This window comes from Macrobrachium rosenbergii, chromosome 6 (assembly GCF_040412425.1).
Source record: "Macrobrachium rosenbergii isolate ZJJX-2024 chromosome 6, ASM4041242v1, whole genome shotgun sequence".
NCBI classification, from domain to species: Eukaryota; Metazoa; Arthropoda; class Malacostraca; order Decapoda; family Palaemonidae; genus Macrobrachium; species Macrobrachium rosenbergii.
This window is the reverse complement of record NC_089746.1, coordinates 45,934,279-45,954,011: the sequence shown is the minus strand read 5'-3', so window position 1 is coordinate 45,954,011 and position 19,733 is coordinate 45,934,279. Positions and strand designations below refer to the sequence as shown.

Here is a 19,733-nt window from a genome sequence, read left to right as displayed (position 1 = left end):
CTTATCCCATCATTTCCTGTCTGCATTGCTGCCTCCTGCCCTCCTGTGCTAATAACTCCCCACTGTTCTGTGACCCCATATATACAGTATATATGTATATATATATGTATATGTATATATATATATATATATATATATATATATATATATTATATGTGTATATATATGTATATAATACAAATCTATCTACCCATGTGTGTGCGTCTGTCCATACACATCCCAACGATATTCAGGAAAAATCTTATGCTGTGAGCAACAAATTATGAATCTCTTTTTTTTTGTGCTGCAACATTTTTCCTTGCAACTACGACAAATTAAAGTTGGGAGAGAATTTTCCGGAACGCCATTGAAGTCGTCTCCTTTCTAATATGAAAACTTCACTGATGGCTTTAATTACCCGGCCCCATTAAGTCTCTACATTGCAGTTAGAAATCTGTCTATCATTTTTAACTTCAGTGGTTGTGTTTATGTTGGTATTGCTCGTGTATGTATATATATGAATATATACGAGTATATGAATAATATTTATATAATGTATGTATGTATATATATATGTATATATATATATATATATATATATATATATATATATATATATTATTTATTTATATATAAAACGTACAGGAATACACTGGATGTCCAAATTCGTTCGAAATGCTGTAGGTTTTTTTAGTTTAAAATATTACAGGTTTAACAATTCAGACATAATTCATAACGTGACGTTTTAGCGAATGAGAACTTTAAATATTTTGTGGTAGTCGTAGCCGCGGTTTGATTTTAACATTTTTTTTGTCTGCCATGTCTTTATTAACAAATGAAAAAAGAGAGATATAAACTGGGTCAAGTTAAAGCCGAATGAAATTTAGCTACGAGGACAGTGGCACGAGTTTTTGAAACTACAAAGCCCACGACTGTTCATTTTCATATACGTCATCTACTTGTTCATTTGTGACTATGGGACTGCTACTGTCGTGCCTGTATTTTGGGTGGCATACTACAGGAAATTCGGGTGTTTGTATAGTTTAAAATATTTCCAATAAAAAGTTTCCTCCCTTGGGGGGATACTACATATATGTGCACAAAAGCAGAAAGACTCGCGCAGATATATATATATATATATATATATATATATATATATATATATATATATATATATATATATATATATATATATATATATATATATATATATATTAAGGTTACAAGCAAATTTTTCTGCTGTATGCACATAGATAAAGAGGCTATACATTTGCGTCGCACTTTTTTCGTTTGTATGGCTGCCATTCAGCCTATGCGCGCGTATTCATATGCGGAGACATTTGTCCCGAAAATAAAGCAAAAAAAACCAGTGCTGTTCATCACATACAAAATTGCACTTTATAAAATAAAATAATTATTTTTTCCTATTTCCTGCACAAATTGACTCATGCTCCAGAACCAGCGGTTTACAGAGTAATAATCACATCAACACATTATTGCAGAGCCTCTCTTTCACGTACTTCTGCTCTAAGACTAATAAAATTTTTTTTTTATTGCCTTTGTATATGGAATCTTGCTGTTAAGGGACGTTTGACCCGAGTTTTACCGGCCTGCTTATCCACCTGGAATAATGATGCAAAAGGAGACAGTTTAATTATATTGATTGTATCCCAACTGTCTTTTCTTTTTGACAGGCTAAGTAAGTGAGCTTTACCCTGCGTTTATACAACGCGTTTTTTTAAACCCGTGGTTGCATGTATTCATATATACAGTATATATATATATATATATATATATATATATATATATATATATATATATATATATATATATATATAATATACATATACTGTATATATATATATATATATATATATATATATATATATATATATATATATAATAAATATATATTATATATACATACATATATGTATATATATAATATAATATATATTTATATTTATATTATATATAATATATATATATATATATATATATATATATATAAATATATATATATATATAAATGAACCTCTGCTTTGATATAAAACAATGTTTGCATATATATGCATGAATATGCACATGTCTGTGCACTCAACTCGACAGAATTTCAAGTGAAAGAAAAGGCCTCGGTAACGGGTTTCTAATCATAATTAATGGCTTACCTCAGTGGCTTTCATCTAAAGGAATTTTCCCATAAGCGGAAATTTTGGCTTGCAGAAGAAAGAGCACGAAAGAAAATTTCTCTAATTCGAGTCCACCTTTAATTCAACTCTCTCCGTGGAATTGGTGTGAAAATTATGCATGCATTCGTAATGGCCTGACCAGTCAGGTTGGGGACTGTAATATATATATATATATATATATATATATATATATATATATATATATATATATATATATATATATATATATATATATATATATATATATATGTGTATACATATACATATAAATATTTTATATATGTGATATATATAAAAAATATATATGTATATATATACATATACGATAGTAGATAGGTAATTAATTTAGTACAAGTCTAATAAGTATAGTTATGAAATAAAAAAAAAATCCCTCTTACATAAACATTATCCATTTGATTCGTATTTCATAAGCAAGAAACACTAACGTCAGCGTATTTATAGATGAGAAACACTACTTTCAGTCATAGGAGCGAAACATTAGTTTACGAATTATTTTTTTTTTTTTAAGAATAAGATTTTTTGTTCACTGTAGAAAAGAAACTTAGTCCTATTCTTTCTTACTTATAAGAAACATCTGCGCAGATATTACTGTCTGTAAAGATGAGACACAATGCTTCTCAGCTCATGTCATTGATGAGGTAAAACGTTTTTCATCTTTATTTTATGGATGTGAAGTCTCATTTTTGTAAGAGAACGATATCTTCCGTTTTTCCCTTTTATAGATGAAAAGGACATTTTCCATTAGAGATGGAAAGCCCTCTTCTATATGTATTTTTTCTTCTGTAGATGAGAAACGGTACTCCTTTCTATGTTTTTCATAAAGAGAAACATTAATTTCCGTCTGCTTCTTATGTGAATGAGAAGTACCTTCCCATTTTTTCTTTGATGAGAACTTAGCTCCATCTTTCTTTCATAAGCGCGAAACAATTTCTCTCTCTCTCTCTCTCTCTCTCTCTCTCTCTCTCTCTCTCTCTCTCTCTCTCTCTCTCTCTCTCTTGTTGTAAGCCACAAGAAACCCACTGCTGCTAAAAACCGTAAGAATTATGCTTGTCCCATCCTGTCCTGTTATAGCTTCTGCTGGACCTCGCCCCCACCTCTCTCTCTCTCTCTCTCTCTCTCTCTCTCTCTCTCTCTCTCTCTCTCTCTCTCTCTCTCTCTCACTTATTTTAAACCACAAGAAACCCACTGAAGCTAAAAAAAACCATTAGAGCTACTTTTTTCTCCACCTTGTCGTGCCCCGGAGGACGGGACGAGGTAGGCAGGTACCCTAATTGGATATTTCAGCAGGTTAACTTTACTCCTTGCATCCTACGCCGGGGTGTCCCTAGCGCGCCGCCTCCGCTGTAGCACGATGTCCTTTTCGCGGAATTCGTTGTTTTAAAGGTGAGGTCCGGAACAGCTGCTTCGCTTTAACAGATGCCCGTTAACCCTAAAAATGCACAGTTTTTTGGGAGTTGTTTTAGTGGGGAATGTTTTAGCGCAGTTTACCCCGAGTTCCTCCGTTTTCTTTTGTCGGGAATTTTTTTTCTCGTTTGCTTGCTTGTGGAATTACAGTACAACTGTAAGTATTCGTCTCGGCAGGGTTAAAAATGCGTATTTCTTTAGATGAATGCATTCCTGTTCAATGGGTACTTCGGTGTTCACATTAGTATACACATACACACATAATGTATGTATATGTATACATACATATAGTATCCAATGCAGCACGAAGGGGCACGTGCTTGAGAATATTATAAAAAATCCACGTCAGACCCTCTGACGTGGATTTTATAATACATATATCAACGTGCAATATATATATGTGTGTGTGTGTGAATGTATATATATATATATATATATATATATATATATATATATATATATATATATATATAGAGAGAGAGAGAGAGAGAGAGAGAGAGAGAGAGAGAGAGAGAGAGAGAGAGAGAGAGAGAGCGCTTTTAAAAGGGAATTCAGGTTATTTAAATAGAAAGCTGTCTCCACTTAATGGCAATTTTATTGTGGTTTTAGATAGTTGTAACATTACCTTATTCAAATATGTTTGTTGAAGAAATAAATATTTGAAATAAAGGCGTAAGCAACGCAGCCTGTCTACACGGGAAAAACATCTTTATCTAATGGGATTTTTACGTTAGCAGCGTCCTGTCGTAAAAGTTATAAAGTATTTACTCGCATTCCCATGAAGACTGGCATTGCATCGAAACCGTTACGAACGCTGGCACCACTGTAAAACCTTGCTAGTAAATCGTAACACAAGTTCAGTAACACTGTAATATGTAATATAATATTATATTTTACAGTATACATATGAGAAAAAGAATCAACAACAAAATGCGTGATACTGAAGCTATATGCACTGAACTTTTATTTTATTTTATAGAACAACGGGAAATGAAATATTGAAGAGATGCGTAATAGATTTTTTATTTACGTCTTGAACGTAAATACTGCAATTACCTGTAAGTGCTACTGGGGGTGAAGATTTTTGGCGGTGTTGCATATTTCATCGAGAAAGTGTTACCTGCACGGCGCACCTGTTCCAAGTCACTCTGATTTCTGTCTTCTCGACTGACGTGCAGTTAGAATGGGGTCAGTGCTTAGTTCAGATTGGATCGCAAAAGTTTTATGATAAAACGCTGTTAGAAAAAATAAAACAAAAAAATGTATCTTTGGTTTTTATTCCACAACTCATATCACGGAATTTACAGCTCCTGTGTGTTATATTTTAGGTAGGCATTACTCAAGGTTCTTTGCAGCGTCCCTTCGGCCCCTAGCTGCAACCCCTTACATTCTTTTTACTGTACCTTTGCTCATATTCTCTCTCATCCATCAGACTTTCCACCCTCTCTGACAGTTATTTCATAGTGCAGCTGCGAGGTTTTCATCCTCTTCTTTCTGTCAACGTCCCTTTCAGCGCTGAATGACGTCATAGGTCCCAGCGATTGGCCTTTGACCTAATTTCTATATTCCAGTTCCAATTTATTACATTCAGTTGTAAGTTAAAAGTGTACCAATGTAATGTAGTGTGGTTGATTTGCAGGTAAGAAACTATTTGTAGAAGATATGTTGATTTCTATCCTCTAAAAAAATTTCGACTATTGGGATTCACTATGTCAATGAATGACCAGCATTGCTGCTGTGAATATGCACTTAAATTTAGATGATTATCGCCGCTGGAAATAGTGATTCTTTTCAGTAATTCAGAGATATGCGGGAAACAAAACTAACCGAGATCTAGGCCTCTGTGTGGAACTTGAGTTGGCCTGCTCGCTGTTATTGAAGGGCGTCCTTTGCATTGTCCGTAACGTACCTGTGCAACAAGGCAGTATGGTGACACTTTTTTTTATGTTAAGTCCTTGTTTATATTCCTGGATGTATTTTTTTTTTTTTTTGTCTACATATCTCATTAAACCTGGAAGCATCGACAGTGAATATCGCTATGGTAATTTCTTGAAATAGATATTGGACAGTTTTTGGCGCTAGTTGATTAAAAAAAGACATTGTTTTAGTTATTTAATTTTTTTTGAGGGAACCACATCTTCACGTATCCATCATACTTTGCCATTTCCTCCTCCTCCTCCTCCTCCTCCTCCTCCTCCTCCTCCTCCTCCTCCTCCTCCTCCTCCTCCTCCTCCTGTTGAACTCCCCTCCCTGTTTCTCCCATCCCGCTTCTTTCCCATCCCGACAACCCAAGAGAGAGAGAGAGAGAGCACCTTAGTCTCATCAACGTCATATCGTTCAGATAATAGTCACAGCGGCCTGCTGCCTGGGGCCTCTGACCTGCGGCTTCGCACTGGCCTTCAACATCACCAAGAACCCGGCGGAGCTCATGAAGCCACAGCTGGGGGCGTGGAGAACATACGTCTATTTGCTGGGTGAGTAAAGCTCGAGAGTTGCTTTGGGCAACGACTCAGTTGCAGCGTTTTGGAGTTTGGATTGATGTGGAATTATACTGTATATTGATTTTGGTGTGCGGAAAAGTGTGTGAACTGATAAAATTATCTTTTTCTTTTGAGTGGCAGGTTGCTTTTGATGTACCCGAGTTTAAATGATTTGATAAAGCGATGTTATTCTTTTGAGTGGTAGCTTGATTTTGATGTGCGCAGGTTTGAGTGAATGCATATAATGATGCTATTCTTTGAGTGGTAGCATGATTTTGATGTGAGCAGGTTTGAGTGAGTTGACAAAATGATGTTATCCTTTTGAGTGGTAACTTGATTTTGATGTGCGCGGGTTTGAGTGAATTCATATAATTATGTTATTCTTTGAGTGGTACCTTGATTTTGATGTACTCAAGTTTAAATGATTTGATAAAATTACGTTATGGTCTGAATCGGCTTGATTTTGATTTGCTAGAGATGAAACTATTTGATACAGTATTATCCTTTTAGTGTAGCTTGATTTTGATGTACCCGAGTTTGAATGATTTGATAAAATAATATGCTTTGAGTCACAGCTTAATTATGATGTGCTCGAGTATAAATGATTTGATGAAATATTATGCTTTGAATCATAGCTTAATTATGATGTACTCGAGTATAAATAATTTGATGATATATTATGCTTTGAATCGCAGCTTAATTTTGATGCTCTCGACTATAAATGACTTAATGAAATATTATGCTTTGAATCATAGCTTAATTTTAATGCACTCGAGTTTTAATGATTTGGTAAAATGTTGTGCTTTGAGTAACAGTGTGATGCTGATATATTGGAGTTTAATATGGTGAAGTGATGTGACGTTTCGAAAACTTGAGTGTCCGAAATTGAATTCTTGGGTAGGTAATGTTATCGGTTTTGACTGTATGTACTTTAGAGTAGCCGTTGCTTATTTAATCTTAATTTTCTAAATTTTGATGAAAGCTTTGAGGTGTTAGTAGATTATAAAGTATACTTCTCAGTATAAGTATTTGCAATACTTTTTGGTATCATTTGCGATACTTATCAAATGGTTTTTGTACAATGCTTGTGTCATTTTAAACATGGGTAAAACATTATGCCGTTAAAAACTCAGGTCTTGTGTGTATCTTTCCAAATACTTTCCTCAATTTTAAGACAGCAGTTTCAAATGCGTCTAATTTGTAATTTGTATTTTGTAATGCATAGTTTCCGAAGTCCTTGGTATGTAATAGTGCAATACCCGAGTCTTCGAAAGCTATCACAAATACAACACTGTATATGGATGTAAACGCATTACAAACCACAAACTACTCATCATAAGCATTTAAAACTGTTATCCTCAACGTAAGTAAAGTATTTTTTTTTTCATTATTGTTATTATTATTCTGAAGATGAATCATGTTTATAGGGAACAGGCCCACAGGGCCCATTAACTTGAAATTCAAGCTTCCAAAGAATATGGTGCCCATTAGGAAGTAAGAGAAGGTAAAGGAAAATGTAGAAAGAAGAGATCTCACCTATTAAAAAGAAAAAATTAATAAATTAATAAATATATACAAATTTATTAAAATGCAGGTTTTCTGAAAGATACACTCAAGACCTATTTTCTAACAACATAAAGTTTTACCCGTGTCACAAATGACACATACATTGTACATAAACCATTTAATAAATATCGCAAGTGACACCAAAAATGAGCATGTGCAATAACTCGATATTTTACTGGTTATTAATTGCATCATTTTCTTAGAATTCAGCGTATCTTTCGATTTGCATTAATTCGAATCACGAGCATAATCATTCCTCCCCTGCAGTTCCATTCGCATATCCTTTCAGTATCATTTACAGCATTCCACGAAGCACTAGAGTGTCTCTGTTTCATCACTCTGTGTTCGTATTAGCTATTCATGCGTCATAAGTTGAACTCTCCCGATCGTTTTCGCCTTTGAAATGGAGAAAATAAAATTATACAAGTTGTGGGATGTTACGAGCCTGAGTTTAAAGAAGAAAGGGTATGATGTAACTTTCAAGGGAATTTCTTTTTGATTTTTATATTTCAGTGTTTTTTTTATATATATATTTTCAAAGGGAAATGCTAATGCACGGTGCTCGTAACTGACCTTATGTTTGTAAAGTCGTGCGCGCGTAGCAATAAAAATGTTAATATAACGTTGAAAACAATTGAATTCCTTTACCTAAAAACCCCAAGCTGAAAGTGTAACGGTATCTGGCATCGCACTAACTGTGGTTAGCAACGCCGTTATATATATATATATATATATATATATATATATATATATATATATATATATATATATATATATATATATATATTCATACTGTATATATATACACACATATACAAAGTCTCCACGATTCAGTAGTTAATGTATGAATGTGACAAACACTGTTGTGTTTTTTCTGTGAGCCAAACCTTGTCAGAAGAAATGGCACAATATAGGAGAAAAATATTATATGTATATATATATATATATATATATATATATATATATATATATATATATATATATATATATATATATATATATATATATATATATATGTGTGTGTGTGTGTGTATATATATGTATATATATTTTATGTATGTATAATGTTTTATGTTTCTAGAATACATTATACTTATCCTCGTACATGCATCCTAATTTCCCCCATCACTCTCCGCAGGATGCCTGGGAGGAGGATTCTTCAGCGGATTCTTGGCCAACTATGGAAGGAAGATCGTCCTGCTCGTGTCCATGGTACCGATGGCCCTCTCGTGGCTCTTCGTCATCTTTGCTACTCAAGTATAGTTCAAGAGTCTTTATTTCATATTATTTTGGATGCAAAAGTGTATTAAAGAGCTGCAGTATGATGTGAGACGGTATCAACTCTGTAAAGACGGTATGCACACCTATGCAAGCATGTATACATACACACACACACACACACACACACACACACATATGTATATATATATATATATATATATATATATATATATATATATATATATATATATATATATATATATATATATATACATACACACACACACACACATACTCGTACAGAGTGGAAGTTTGACTTGGGAAGCCAGTATTGCAATGCATAAAGGGGCTGTTTTTTATTTTTTATAATGGCCAGAAAGAAGAATGGGAAAGTGGGAATGATCATCGTCAGGTGGTTTGCTCATGTAGGGAGTTAAGAGAATATAAGTTGAAAATAGGGCATAATTTGGAAGTTTTGGAAGTATGTGTAGATCTTGAAAGTGTTGGAGAAAATGTTTAGTAGATGTCCAGGAAAAGAGAGAGTCTGTGAAAGACAGTTTTTAATTAAGTAGCACTGTGTGTATATTATGTGTGTGGGATGGAGGATGACATAATGCTACTGGGCATTGTTTGTAGGCATGTGGAGGTTTAATGTTATGTAAATTTTCTGCTCATTTTGAGTCGTTCATCTCCAGCTAAAATTACAATCCTTTTTCGTTTTTACTTCAACCAGATAATGATAAGATATACCTCCAGCCTCACTACTTATTATCATAGTCTACACATTTTTTCTCTTACGAACATTCTTATGAATATTCTTATTTGGAAACCATAAAATTGACAACCAGGCGCCTTTCAGAGACTTTCCACACTCATTTACTCTAGAGACTCCGACCTAGCATCCACGCCACCTCTTCCTCTATCATTCCTCTTTGAATTTGCATCCGTAAGGGTGGTTAGTGCTGTCAGATCACCTTATGTGGTGCACTGTAGGTATTACTAAAGGTTGTTTGCAGCGTCCTTTCGGTGCCTAGCTACACCCACTTTTTAACTTTTTACTTTTTTCTCTGTTTCTACTTCCTTTTTACATTTTGCTGTCCAACCACTCCAGCTCCCTCTTTTCCCCTTAAGCGATGGATGGCTGGAAGTGCCAAATTCTCATGAATAAAACCAAATCGATGTTTCCATTTGTATCTGTGTGTATGAATGTATGTCCATATACTGTAGGCCTATGGTCATGTTTGCGAGGATATTTTGTACAGCAGAACCTAAAAATACTAACCGCTCTGTTTCCTAGGTGTGGATGGTGTTCTTATTCCACGCGACTTCGGGAGTGTGTACCGGCATCGTCATGGTGATCTCGCAGATATACGTGGCTGAAATCGCAGTGCCAAGGATCCGCGGTGCCATCTCGTCGGCACCTCTCCTGGCATTCCAGGTAGGCTGCTCTGGCACCTGTTGATTCAAACTCGTGTAATAGGTCTCTCGCTGAGACAGAGATTGGATGTTAACGTTGTTAGGATTCATGTGAATTGGGGTATTCCATTAGAGGAAGAAAGATTTTCTTTGCAAAACGTAATGGTTGGCATGTTAGTCTTGGAAGTTAAAGTATCTGATATATATTATTTAATATATATATATATATATATATATATATATATATATATATATATATATATATATATATATATATTATATAATTTATATAATTTATGTAATATAATAAGTATATATATATATATATATATATATATATATATATATATATATATATATATATATATGTGTGTGTGTGTGTGTGTGTGTGTGTGTATGTATGATCATAGCGTTCTTGTGATATTTACCAAACATTTTGTACCATAAAAAGGTATTTATTCTAATTCCGCAAGTCAGTGCAATTGCATAAATCGTACAAAAACCATTTATGGTAATATTCAACTCTTGAGTGATTATAATTTTCCTCTGAACTCAATTAATGTACCTGATGAAGCCCTAAATAGTAAGATCTAGATTGTTAAAGGGGAAAGTCTATCGCTTTTCCCTGAATTAATCCAATTCTATTTTCCTTTCCCCTTTGTTGCAATGAACGTAAGAAGTTATGTAAATGAGTTCCTTACGTAGGGTTACATTACATTCTGTAAAAGTAAAGCGTATTATGAAGTATATTTAACTTTATGCTCATGAATATAGAGAACACGCAGACACACATGTAAATATGTGTGTATGTATATGTATATATATATATATATATATATATATATATATATATATATATATATAGATAGATAGATAGATAGATAGATAGATAGATAGATAGATAGATAGATAGATTGATAGATCGATAGATAGATGGATATATATTCAAACAAACCTGTATCTGAACGTACTGGTGAATCTGTGATGAAAACGAATCACAGGTATAGTTAATGGAAATAATATTAATCATCAAGAGTTTTGTTGTTGATAATCCCTCGTTATCAGATCGCACGTATTAATGAAGTTATTCATCGGTTTAGTTGAGAAATACAGAGAGATCGTCATTGAAATACCTAATCCCTTCTAAATACGCATAGTGATTAATTCCTAGCTCTGCTACTGATACCGATTAATTGTGATAATTGTATGTCATCATTAATGTGAAGAAATGTTTGTAGAAAGATTATGTCGTCAGGCGTAAAACTGTTAGAAGAAAATTATAAGATTATTAGGGAGTCGCAGAATGGGTAGCGAAGGGCATGACGTCATCAGTTTCCAAGAAATGTCGACCTTTTACGTAGATCGTATTCATACATAACGGGACGTGGAAATCAGAATTTTCCCTCTTTTTCTTCATCTGTAATCCCTAAACGATATCTTTCACCTCTCGTGTAATTTCGATATCCGTTATTCATCCTCACACGCGCAGAATTTACTGACACAGCACTAATGATGGCTAAGATGTTAAAAATATTCATCGCCTTTTAAACCTCCCCTTCGCCCGGTGTGCAAACTGTCATTTTTCATCCTTCATTTATTCCCGTCTCGGTGGCGTATATCACAGCTGCTGCTGCTGCTGGCAGACGATCAAAGTCAAGAAATGTTACTCGAGCTATGTATGGCATTACCCGGTGACCTAGTGGATCTGAAAGCTTGGTTAACGGCCATTTCTGTGACACTGGCGTCAGCTGTTGCGATTTGCAAGGCCTTTTTCGCGTTTTTGATGGCCGTTAAGCGCGGATGATGGGTGATTTGGCAGAGACGAAGTCCATACAGCGAGAATGTACATGACCGGAATGATTTAAGCAAAAAAAGAAAAATTATGCTTCGAGCGTTGCGTCATGGCTCAACCATTATTGGAGTGACGGTCTCTTAAAGATTCAAAGGCGTGGAAGATAAAGATAGTTGAGGGCTGACTATGTGTATTGAGTCGGTTTACTCTGAATTTGGCCAAGGTTATGAATCCGTTACCAAAAATTTGTCAAGGTTTGGAAGTTATTTTTCATAGGAGAAATGATGTGAATGTCGGTGTATTTGCTCCGGGAAATAATACGAAACGGAAACGAATCTGATATACCGAGGGTATCGTTCTTCGTTTATCAGCAACTGTTCATTATATTTTGATATGAGTTGTGTTATTGTCACCGAAATTGTTTTATTGATTATTATTGATAGCTGATTGTTATTGATTTGGTTGTAAGTCATTAAAATAAACACTAAATTTTTTTGTTTTTACCATCAGGTTGGCTGTCTTCTGTGTTTCATGCTGGGAGAGATTCTGGTCTGGAAGAACTTGGCCATCATCGGGGCATGCGTTTCGATGCCCTTCTTCGTCTGCGTTGTGCTCTGCATGCCCGAATCCCCGCGATTCCTGATCCACCTCCGCCCCAACGACGCCCTGGCCACCCTCCAGTGGCTGCGCGGCGTGAGCAACGACGTCATGGAGGAGTACCACGACATCACCGACAGCTGCGACATCGACCGCTGGGGAGTCGCCTGCGAGGACTTGATCCGACCGACCTTCTGGCGACCGCTGATGATCTCCTGCGTGCTCATGTTCCTCTACAACATGACCGGCTTGTCGAGCTTCACGCTCTACTGCATGGAGCTGTTCGCCGAAGTCTCCAGCTCCTACATCAACATAGCCCATTTCATCTCCACTTCGGTGCTCATCGTTGCCATCACGATCTCGGCGTTGCTGGTGGACCACATAGGGAGGAAGCTGCTCCTCCTGCTGTCTCTCACCATCATGGCGGCGTCCGCCTTCGTTCTCGGGCTCTTCCTCTTCCTGAAGGACCTCCACAAAGTGGACAACTACTTCGTCTACCAGTGGGTGGCCGAGGTCTTCTGCGTGATCCTATTCACCTTCGCCCACGGGACGGGCCTGGGTCCCATCGCCTGGGTCACCCTGGGCGAGATCTTCAGCTCGAAGTACAAGTGGCTGGGGGTGTCTGCCGCCTCTTGCGTCATGTGGTCCTCCATGCTGGTCGTCGACGTCATCTTCCACAAGATTCGGATCGCCGTGGCCACGGGAGGGATCTTCTGGTTCCACTGCGTCGTGTGCGTCGGCGGGTACATCTTCGTGCTGATCTGCTTCAGGGAACTGAAGGAGCAGAGCATCGACACCATTACCAAGTCGTTCGTCAAGAAGCACGACAGCCTCATTGAAACCTTCATAACCAGAATTTGAAATCTGCGCACCGTAACTGGAAATCTTTACAGCGAGATTTTTAAGTCTGCGCACCCTAATTTAAACCTTTATAGCCAGAACTGTAAATTTGCTCATCCTAACTGAAGCCTTTATATAGCCATAATTTGAAATCTGCGCACCCTCATTGAAACTTCATAACCAGAATTTGAAATCTGCGCTCGCAAATTTGAAATTTAGTTGCCAGAATTTGAAATCTATGCTCCCTAACTGAAACCTTTATTGCCAGAATTTGAAATCTGTGCACCCTCATCGAAACTTCATAGCCAGAATTTGAAATCTGCGCACCCTTATTGAAACTTCATAGCCAGAATTTGAAATCTGCGAAATTTTGTTGCAGAATTTGAAATCTGAAACTTTGTTTGCCAGAATTTGAAATCTGCGCACCCTAACTGAAATCTTTATAGCCAGAATTTGAAATCTGCACACCGTCACTGAAACCTTTATAGCCAGAATGTGAAATCTGCGCACCCTAATTTAAACCTTTATAGCCAGAATTTGAAGTCTGCGCAACCTAATTTAAACCTTTATAGTCAAAATTTGAAATCTGCGCACCCTAATTTAAGCCATTATAGGCAGAATTTGCTTTGAAATCTGCCACTCTGATTTAAACCTTTATAATCAGAATTTGCTTTGATATCAGCACATTAGTTTAAACATTTATAGCCAGAATTTGAAATCTGCCCACCCTGATTTAAACCTTTATAGCCAGAATGTGAAATCTGCGCACCTTAATTTAAATATTTTATAACCAGAATTCGAAACCTTTGCGACATAACTGCAAGTTTTGTGGCCAGAAATTGAAATATCTGCAGCCTAACTGGGACCATTATAGCCAGAATTTTCATTCGTAGAGATGTAGAAACATCCAGAATTTTAAAGCTCTTATACATACAAACATTAATAACCGGAATTTGAAGTGTAAGCAACCCAGCTGAAACCTTTACCATTGCAGGAATATTTTGAAATAATATTCATTCAGAAAGTAACTGCAGTTTTTATTCGGTTGCTCTAAGGTAGCTTCCACATTCTGGTATTCGTTTTTCTTTCATCTTCCTGTTTCATTTACTTATTTTTTTATTTATATTTATTTCGTTGGTTCGTTTATTTTCTATGTATATAGTCTTCCGCGTAATTTGTTTAATACTGTAATTCGAATTTTAGGTAACTCATTCAACAGTCTTTTCATGCAAAGACAAATAAAAAAAAAAACATATACAGTAACAAACAAATAAATATATAACGTGTCTCGGAAATAATAAAAAAACATTGAAATAACATCACCTCGCGATTACTAGAGGCGAGAATACTCTTTATTGCAAGAAATTTCAGATTATCGCGAAATAAGAAAATTTTTGTAAGTCAGGGAAATGACCAAGTATGTTCAAAATAAAATATTTCGAGTTTCCTTTTCATCTGGGTAAATCGTGAAAATGTATTTATGAAACTATAAATATCATGGCGTGGAAGCAGAACGTCGCTTTTATTTCTTAAGTCTTTCCGGAAAATCACGACGTTCTAGAAAGATATTTTGCTGAATATGTATTTCCGTTTTCCAAGGTTTACTAAATAAATAGCTTCAGCTGTTGACTTTCTCAGTATATATAAACTAAATATATATATATATATATATATATATATATATATATATATATATATATATATATATATATATATATATATATATATATGTGTGTGTGTGTGTGTGTGTGTGTGTGTGTGTGTGTGTGTGTGTTTGGGCACTTGTGTCTATTCAAAGTGTACTTGTAAATATTATATACGCATTATACACCTATATATATGTATGTGTATATACATATATATATATATATATATATATATATATATATATATATATATATATATATATATATATATATATATATATATATATATATATACATATATATATTTATATATATATAATATATATATATTATATATATATATATATATATATATATATATATATATATATATATATATATATATATATATATATATATATATATATATATATATATATATATATATATATATATATATATATATATATATATATATATAGTTATCAGGAGAGAAGGAGAGAAAAACAGCCATAATCTGAGAGAAGTATTCTTGTCTCCCAAGGTAACATTATATTTTGCTATTAAGCTTAAAAAGGCAGAAAACAATTTTTTGGTTTCTAGATTAACATCTTTCTGGTTCCCATTATTACGAACAAGAGGTTTCATTCTTTTCATCAATCAAGAAAAAGTTGTAGTCTTTTGTCTGCTTTTACAACGAAATTTCTACATAACTTTCCGTCGTTGTAGCAAACCAATTAAAATAATGGTTTATCCCCCGTGACTTTAAAAGTCACTGTATATAGTGTACATAACACAGAAGGAACAATCCCGTTCCTTTGTTGATGAATTTTGTTGTTGTTTTCAGTTTTTTTTTATACTACAAATAAGGTTAAGTTCAATCCTGTTGCACCTCATCATTCTGGATGGCACTAAGTCTCATTCATAAGATACAGTTAATGGATAATTTGTAAGTAAGACCTCATACAGATAAATGAATATCTAGTGGCATTTTCTTACTTGGCAGTTAATGCAGACATTTCGTAAATAAATCAACTGCGCTTTCTTCCTGGATTCTCAGTAATTATGCATTTCATTCCAGATATAGCAAACGAACGTGAAGAAGAATCTAATTAAATTATCGAGTAATAATACGTGAGATCGGAGGAGGAAATGTAAAATTGCAATTGAAATATCGAGAAAATGCGAGAAATTCCATACTAAGAATGCCTTATAATTATGGTTTTACACACAAGCATACACATATTAAATGAATGCTTGCTATTCTAACTGTGTTCGAATCCAATTTTCAAGGAGTTGCAACACTTCCGAGTGTTTTGTAAACTCCTCTCCCACTGCATCAAACAGTTCGGACTAGCTTGATAATGATTATATTAAACAATATAGATTTCATGAATTTCATATTTTCTAAACCAGGTCACCATATTCCCCAAATGGGAGGAAAGTTTTCTTTGAAAAGGCCGACTGTGATAGAAATGATTACACTTCGTAAGTCCGAGATAGAAAGCATGAAAACCATCATCCCCCCCGTTGTCCAAATGATGAAGAGCAAAACCGGACTGACGACTGTCTTGCGAAAACATCTTCATAGTTGTGGGCTGGTCCCATTCTGAAAATCCATTCATCATGTTACCTGTTCATGCGTAATGAACCGATCATTTTCGCTCCAGTGGAATATGAAAGAGAAGAGAATCTAGTTGGTTTCTTCGATGTTCTCACTGGAAAATTTTAATAAGAAGGACTATTATAATTTATTTGTACCTTTAGAAATTATATTCGTTTTGCTGTGCTTTAGTGGCACGGGAAAATGAAATAAAGGGGCTCTCACAAACATCAACTATGTATAGTTTTTTGTGTAACAACATGTACCATGGCTGGTCGCCGATTGTAATTAACAATAATGTCAATAATAGGATCACCAGGCCATCTTAATGTTACTTTAGCATTCTTAATGAATGAAGGCATTAAATGGACCCAGTGTAGCTTGCAGGAAGTTTCCTGCTAAGCTACAATAACCAATATGGATTGATATAAAAAAATGGCTCGAGAAACATGACTCGTTTGGTTGTAAACAACTGCAAAATAATATTAGTAATATTGTCAGGGCCCCTTTTTATGTAGAATGTAGAATATAGGTATTTACATCACGTAGGAATTCACAGAAAATTCTTAGCGTTGATGATGTCAGGATTTTAAGCTAATGTTTAGTTAGATTTATTACAGCTGCACACATCTATCACTAAATACATGTATTATACAATATAATGTATAATTTTTATAAACTTACAAAGAAATTGTATTTTTTTATCATTCTTGAAATACCAAAAATAAAAACTCCATTAACTTGTCTTTCAAGTGTTCTTGGTGGGTCTGTACCTTGCCCTCCTTGTGAAAAGGTCACATTCTTGTGCTCTCATATCTTCATTGTTTTTTTTTCTTAGTTATTTTCCATAATCTGATAATGATACTTGTCCATATAATATTACACAATCCATTTTCCATCATCTGATAATGGTACTTTGTCCATATAATACTACACAATCCAATATATTTCCCACTGTCAAGAGCCCAGGTGTGTTTGCCATTAGAGGTGAACTGGGCATTCGGTAATTATTGTTTTTCAGCACGATTACTGAGCGAATTTGATATTTTGGGGGTAATTTTCATTAAATTTTCAGTTCTCGCATATAAATACTCTTTTGAAAACATTCAGGGATTCAGCTGGCTGTAAAGAAAAGTTACTGTTTCACCTGTAGAAATCTAATGTTTATGGGACCTGTCAAAAATTTGTTTCATTTTGAAGATTTAAAAATCTTTATTAATCTTAAAGACCCCTTGGTGTCATAATTCCTTAGGGTCAGTAGTGTTTGCTTAGGTAAGATACAGAGTGAACCCTTTGGGTATTAACGAAGTTTGCTTGTCCTTTTCGTGGAACTATAGTGCTGATCAAGAACAACTGATTTCATAGTAACACAAGACCAAGCGCTGGGACCTATGAGGTTATTCAGCGCATAAACGGAAATTGACTGTAAAAAAGTTTGAAAGGTGTAACAGGAGGAAATCTCGCAACTGCACTATAAATCAGTTGTTAAGAGAGGGTGGAAAGTGAGTTGGAAGAAAGAGAATATGAATGGAGGCACATTAAAGGGAATGAATGGGGGTTGCAGCTAGGGGCCGAAGAGACACTGCAAAGAACCTTGAGTAATGCCTACCGTGCACCATGTGAAGTGCACTGACGGTACTACCCTCCTACGGGGGATTTCATAATAAGACATCACATCTGCTAGTTTGATTTGATTTATGAGGTTCCCCTTGGTGTAAGAATTTTGAGAATTAATGACATCGGTCTGTTCAGCATAAGTTTTGCTGTTGTACAGTTGGCTGTTGTTGATAGCCTGTAATGAGGAGAGTAATCTGATTGTATTCTATGATTCCCCAAATGCAAAACCTCCGTTCCATTCATGAAATATTTGCACACTTTGGACAAAGGTAATTGAGGTTGAAGGATATTACTCACATCAGCAATTACATAAGCAAATTGAGTTTTGGAGAAAAAGTGTAAATTGCTTTTTGGAAGGCTAAAAAACGTGCGGAAGATTAACTAATAACAGGATTCGGGATGTGTCGCCCGAAGATAATCCTTCCTCCTAATCTTTCAACTGACTGGATGAAGGGTTAACCTAATCAGTCACATTCATCTTCCAGCCACCGGGAAAGAACGGTTGTGCTTGACAAATGGGAGGCTGGTAGTGACGTAACATATTTCATTTTACAAGTTCATTCAGTTTTCCTTTGGTCAACGTTTTGTTTTCAAGAGTAAAATTATTAGCTTTGCATTACATGAAAAGTAACGGCGACAGACCATTCCATGAATATTGTATTTTACTTTTCGTTACGATGGATAAAGATGAAATTAATTTCTTTTAAGCATGGGATATCTTGTAGGTTGTAACTATTCTACGAAGGATAAACGGTAACCAAAGCGAGATAATTTCCCACCTACATTACGGTTCCTAAAATGTATTATTCATTGCATGTTTTATTAGTGTGCAACAAAGTCAGGTCAAGAGAATGATGCACATGATGTAAATGGGAAATGAACTCTGCAAAGCTAATTCCACGTATGATAACGCAGATACAAACACGCGCATGCGCCTTCCCTTCTCTCTGTTTTATTTTCAGCTTTTATCATCATATCTCTCTGCTCCATCGCTTTTCACATTAACGCTTCTGCATTTTTTTATTCTGTTATATTTTTCTATTTTCAGCTTTGTCTTAATATCAGTTTGCAATTAAATAATGATTTACTCTGGAATCACATGCTTTTATACGACCTAACGTAATGAAGAGGAAGTTGTTAATTCATCGTTCAGAAAAGACCTCTTTTAAGGATGGACGCTCTGATTTAGATAAGAATAAAGATTAAAGCAAAGGAAACCGTTCGATATAGAATGAAATCCAGGTGTCACGAACTCCAGATTTAAAACGACATCGAGTAATGTGCTTATGCATAGACGTGGTAATATGAGCTTTGATTTATGACGATCTGTTTGTTATACGTTCTGAAATATCATCGTGTTTGTGCTGTGGCGTAAATCCCCTA

General features: G+C 35.0%; 1 protein-coding gene across 1 annotated transcript in view; it reads left to right on the top strand.

Moving 5' to 3' along the window:
• Positions 1-13,863, top strand: part of LOC136839780 (facilitated trehalose transporter Tret1-like) — a 58,486-nt gene extending 44,623 nt beyond the window's left edge. The window contains exons 2-5 of the mRNA XM_067106117.1: positions 5,935-6,067; positions 8,778-8,896; positions 10,158-10,298; positions 12,579-13,863. Of these exons, the coding sequence (XP_066962218.1) occupies positions 5,935-6,067; positions 8,778-8,896; positions 10,158-10,298; positions 12,579-13,526 (1,341 nt within the window). The 3' untranslated portion in view covers positions 13,527-13,863. The remainder of the gene's footprint in view (positions 1-5,934; positions 6,068-8,777; positions 8,897-10,157; positions 10,299-12,578) is intronic.
• The last annotated feature ends 5,870 nt before the right edge of the window (positions 13,864-19,733 follow it).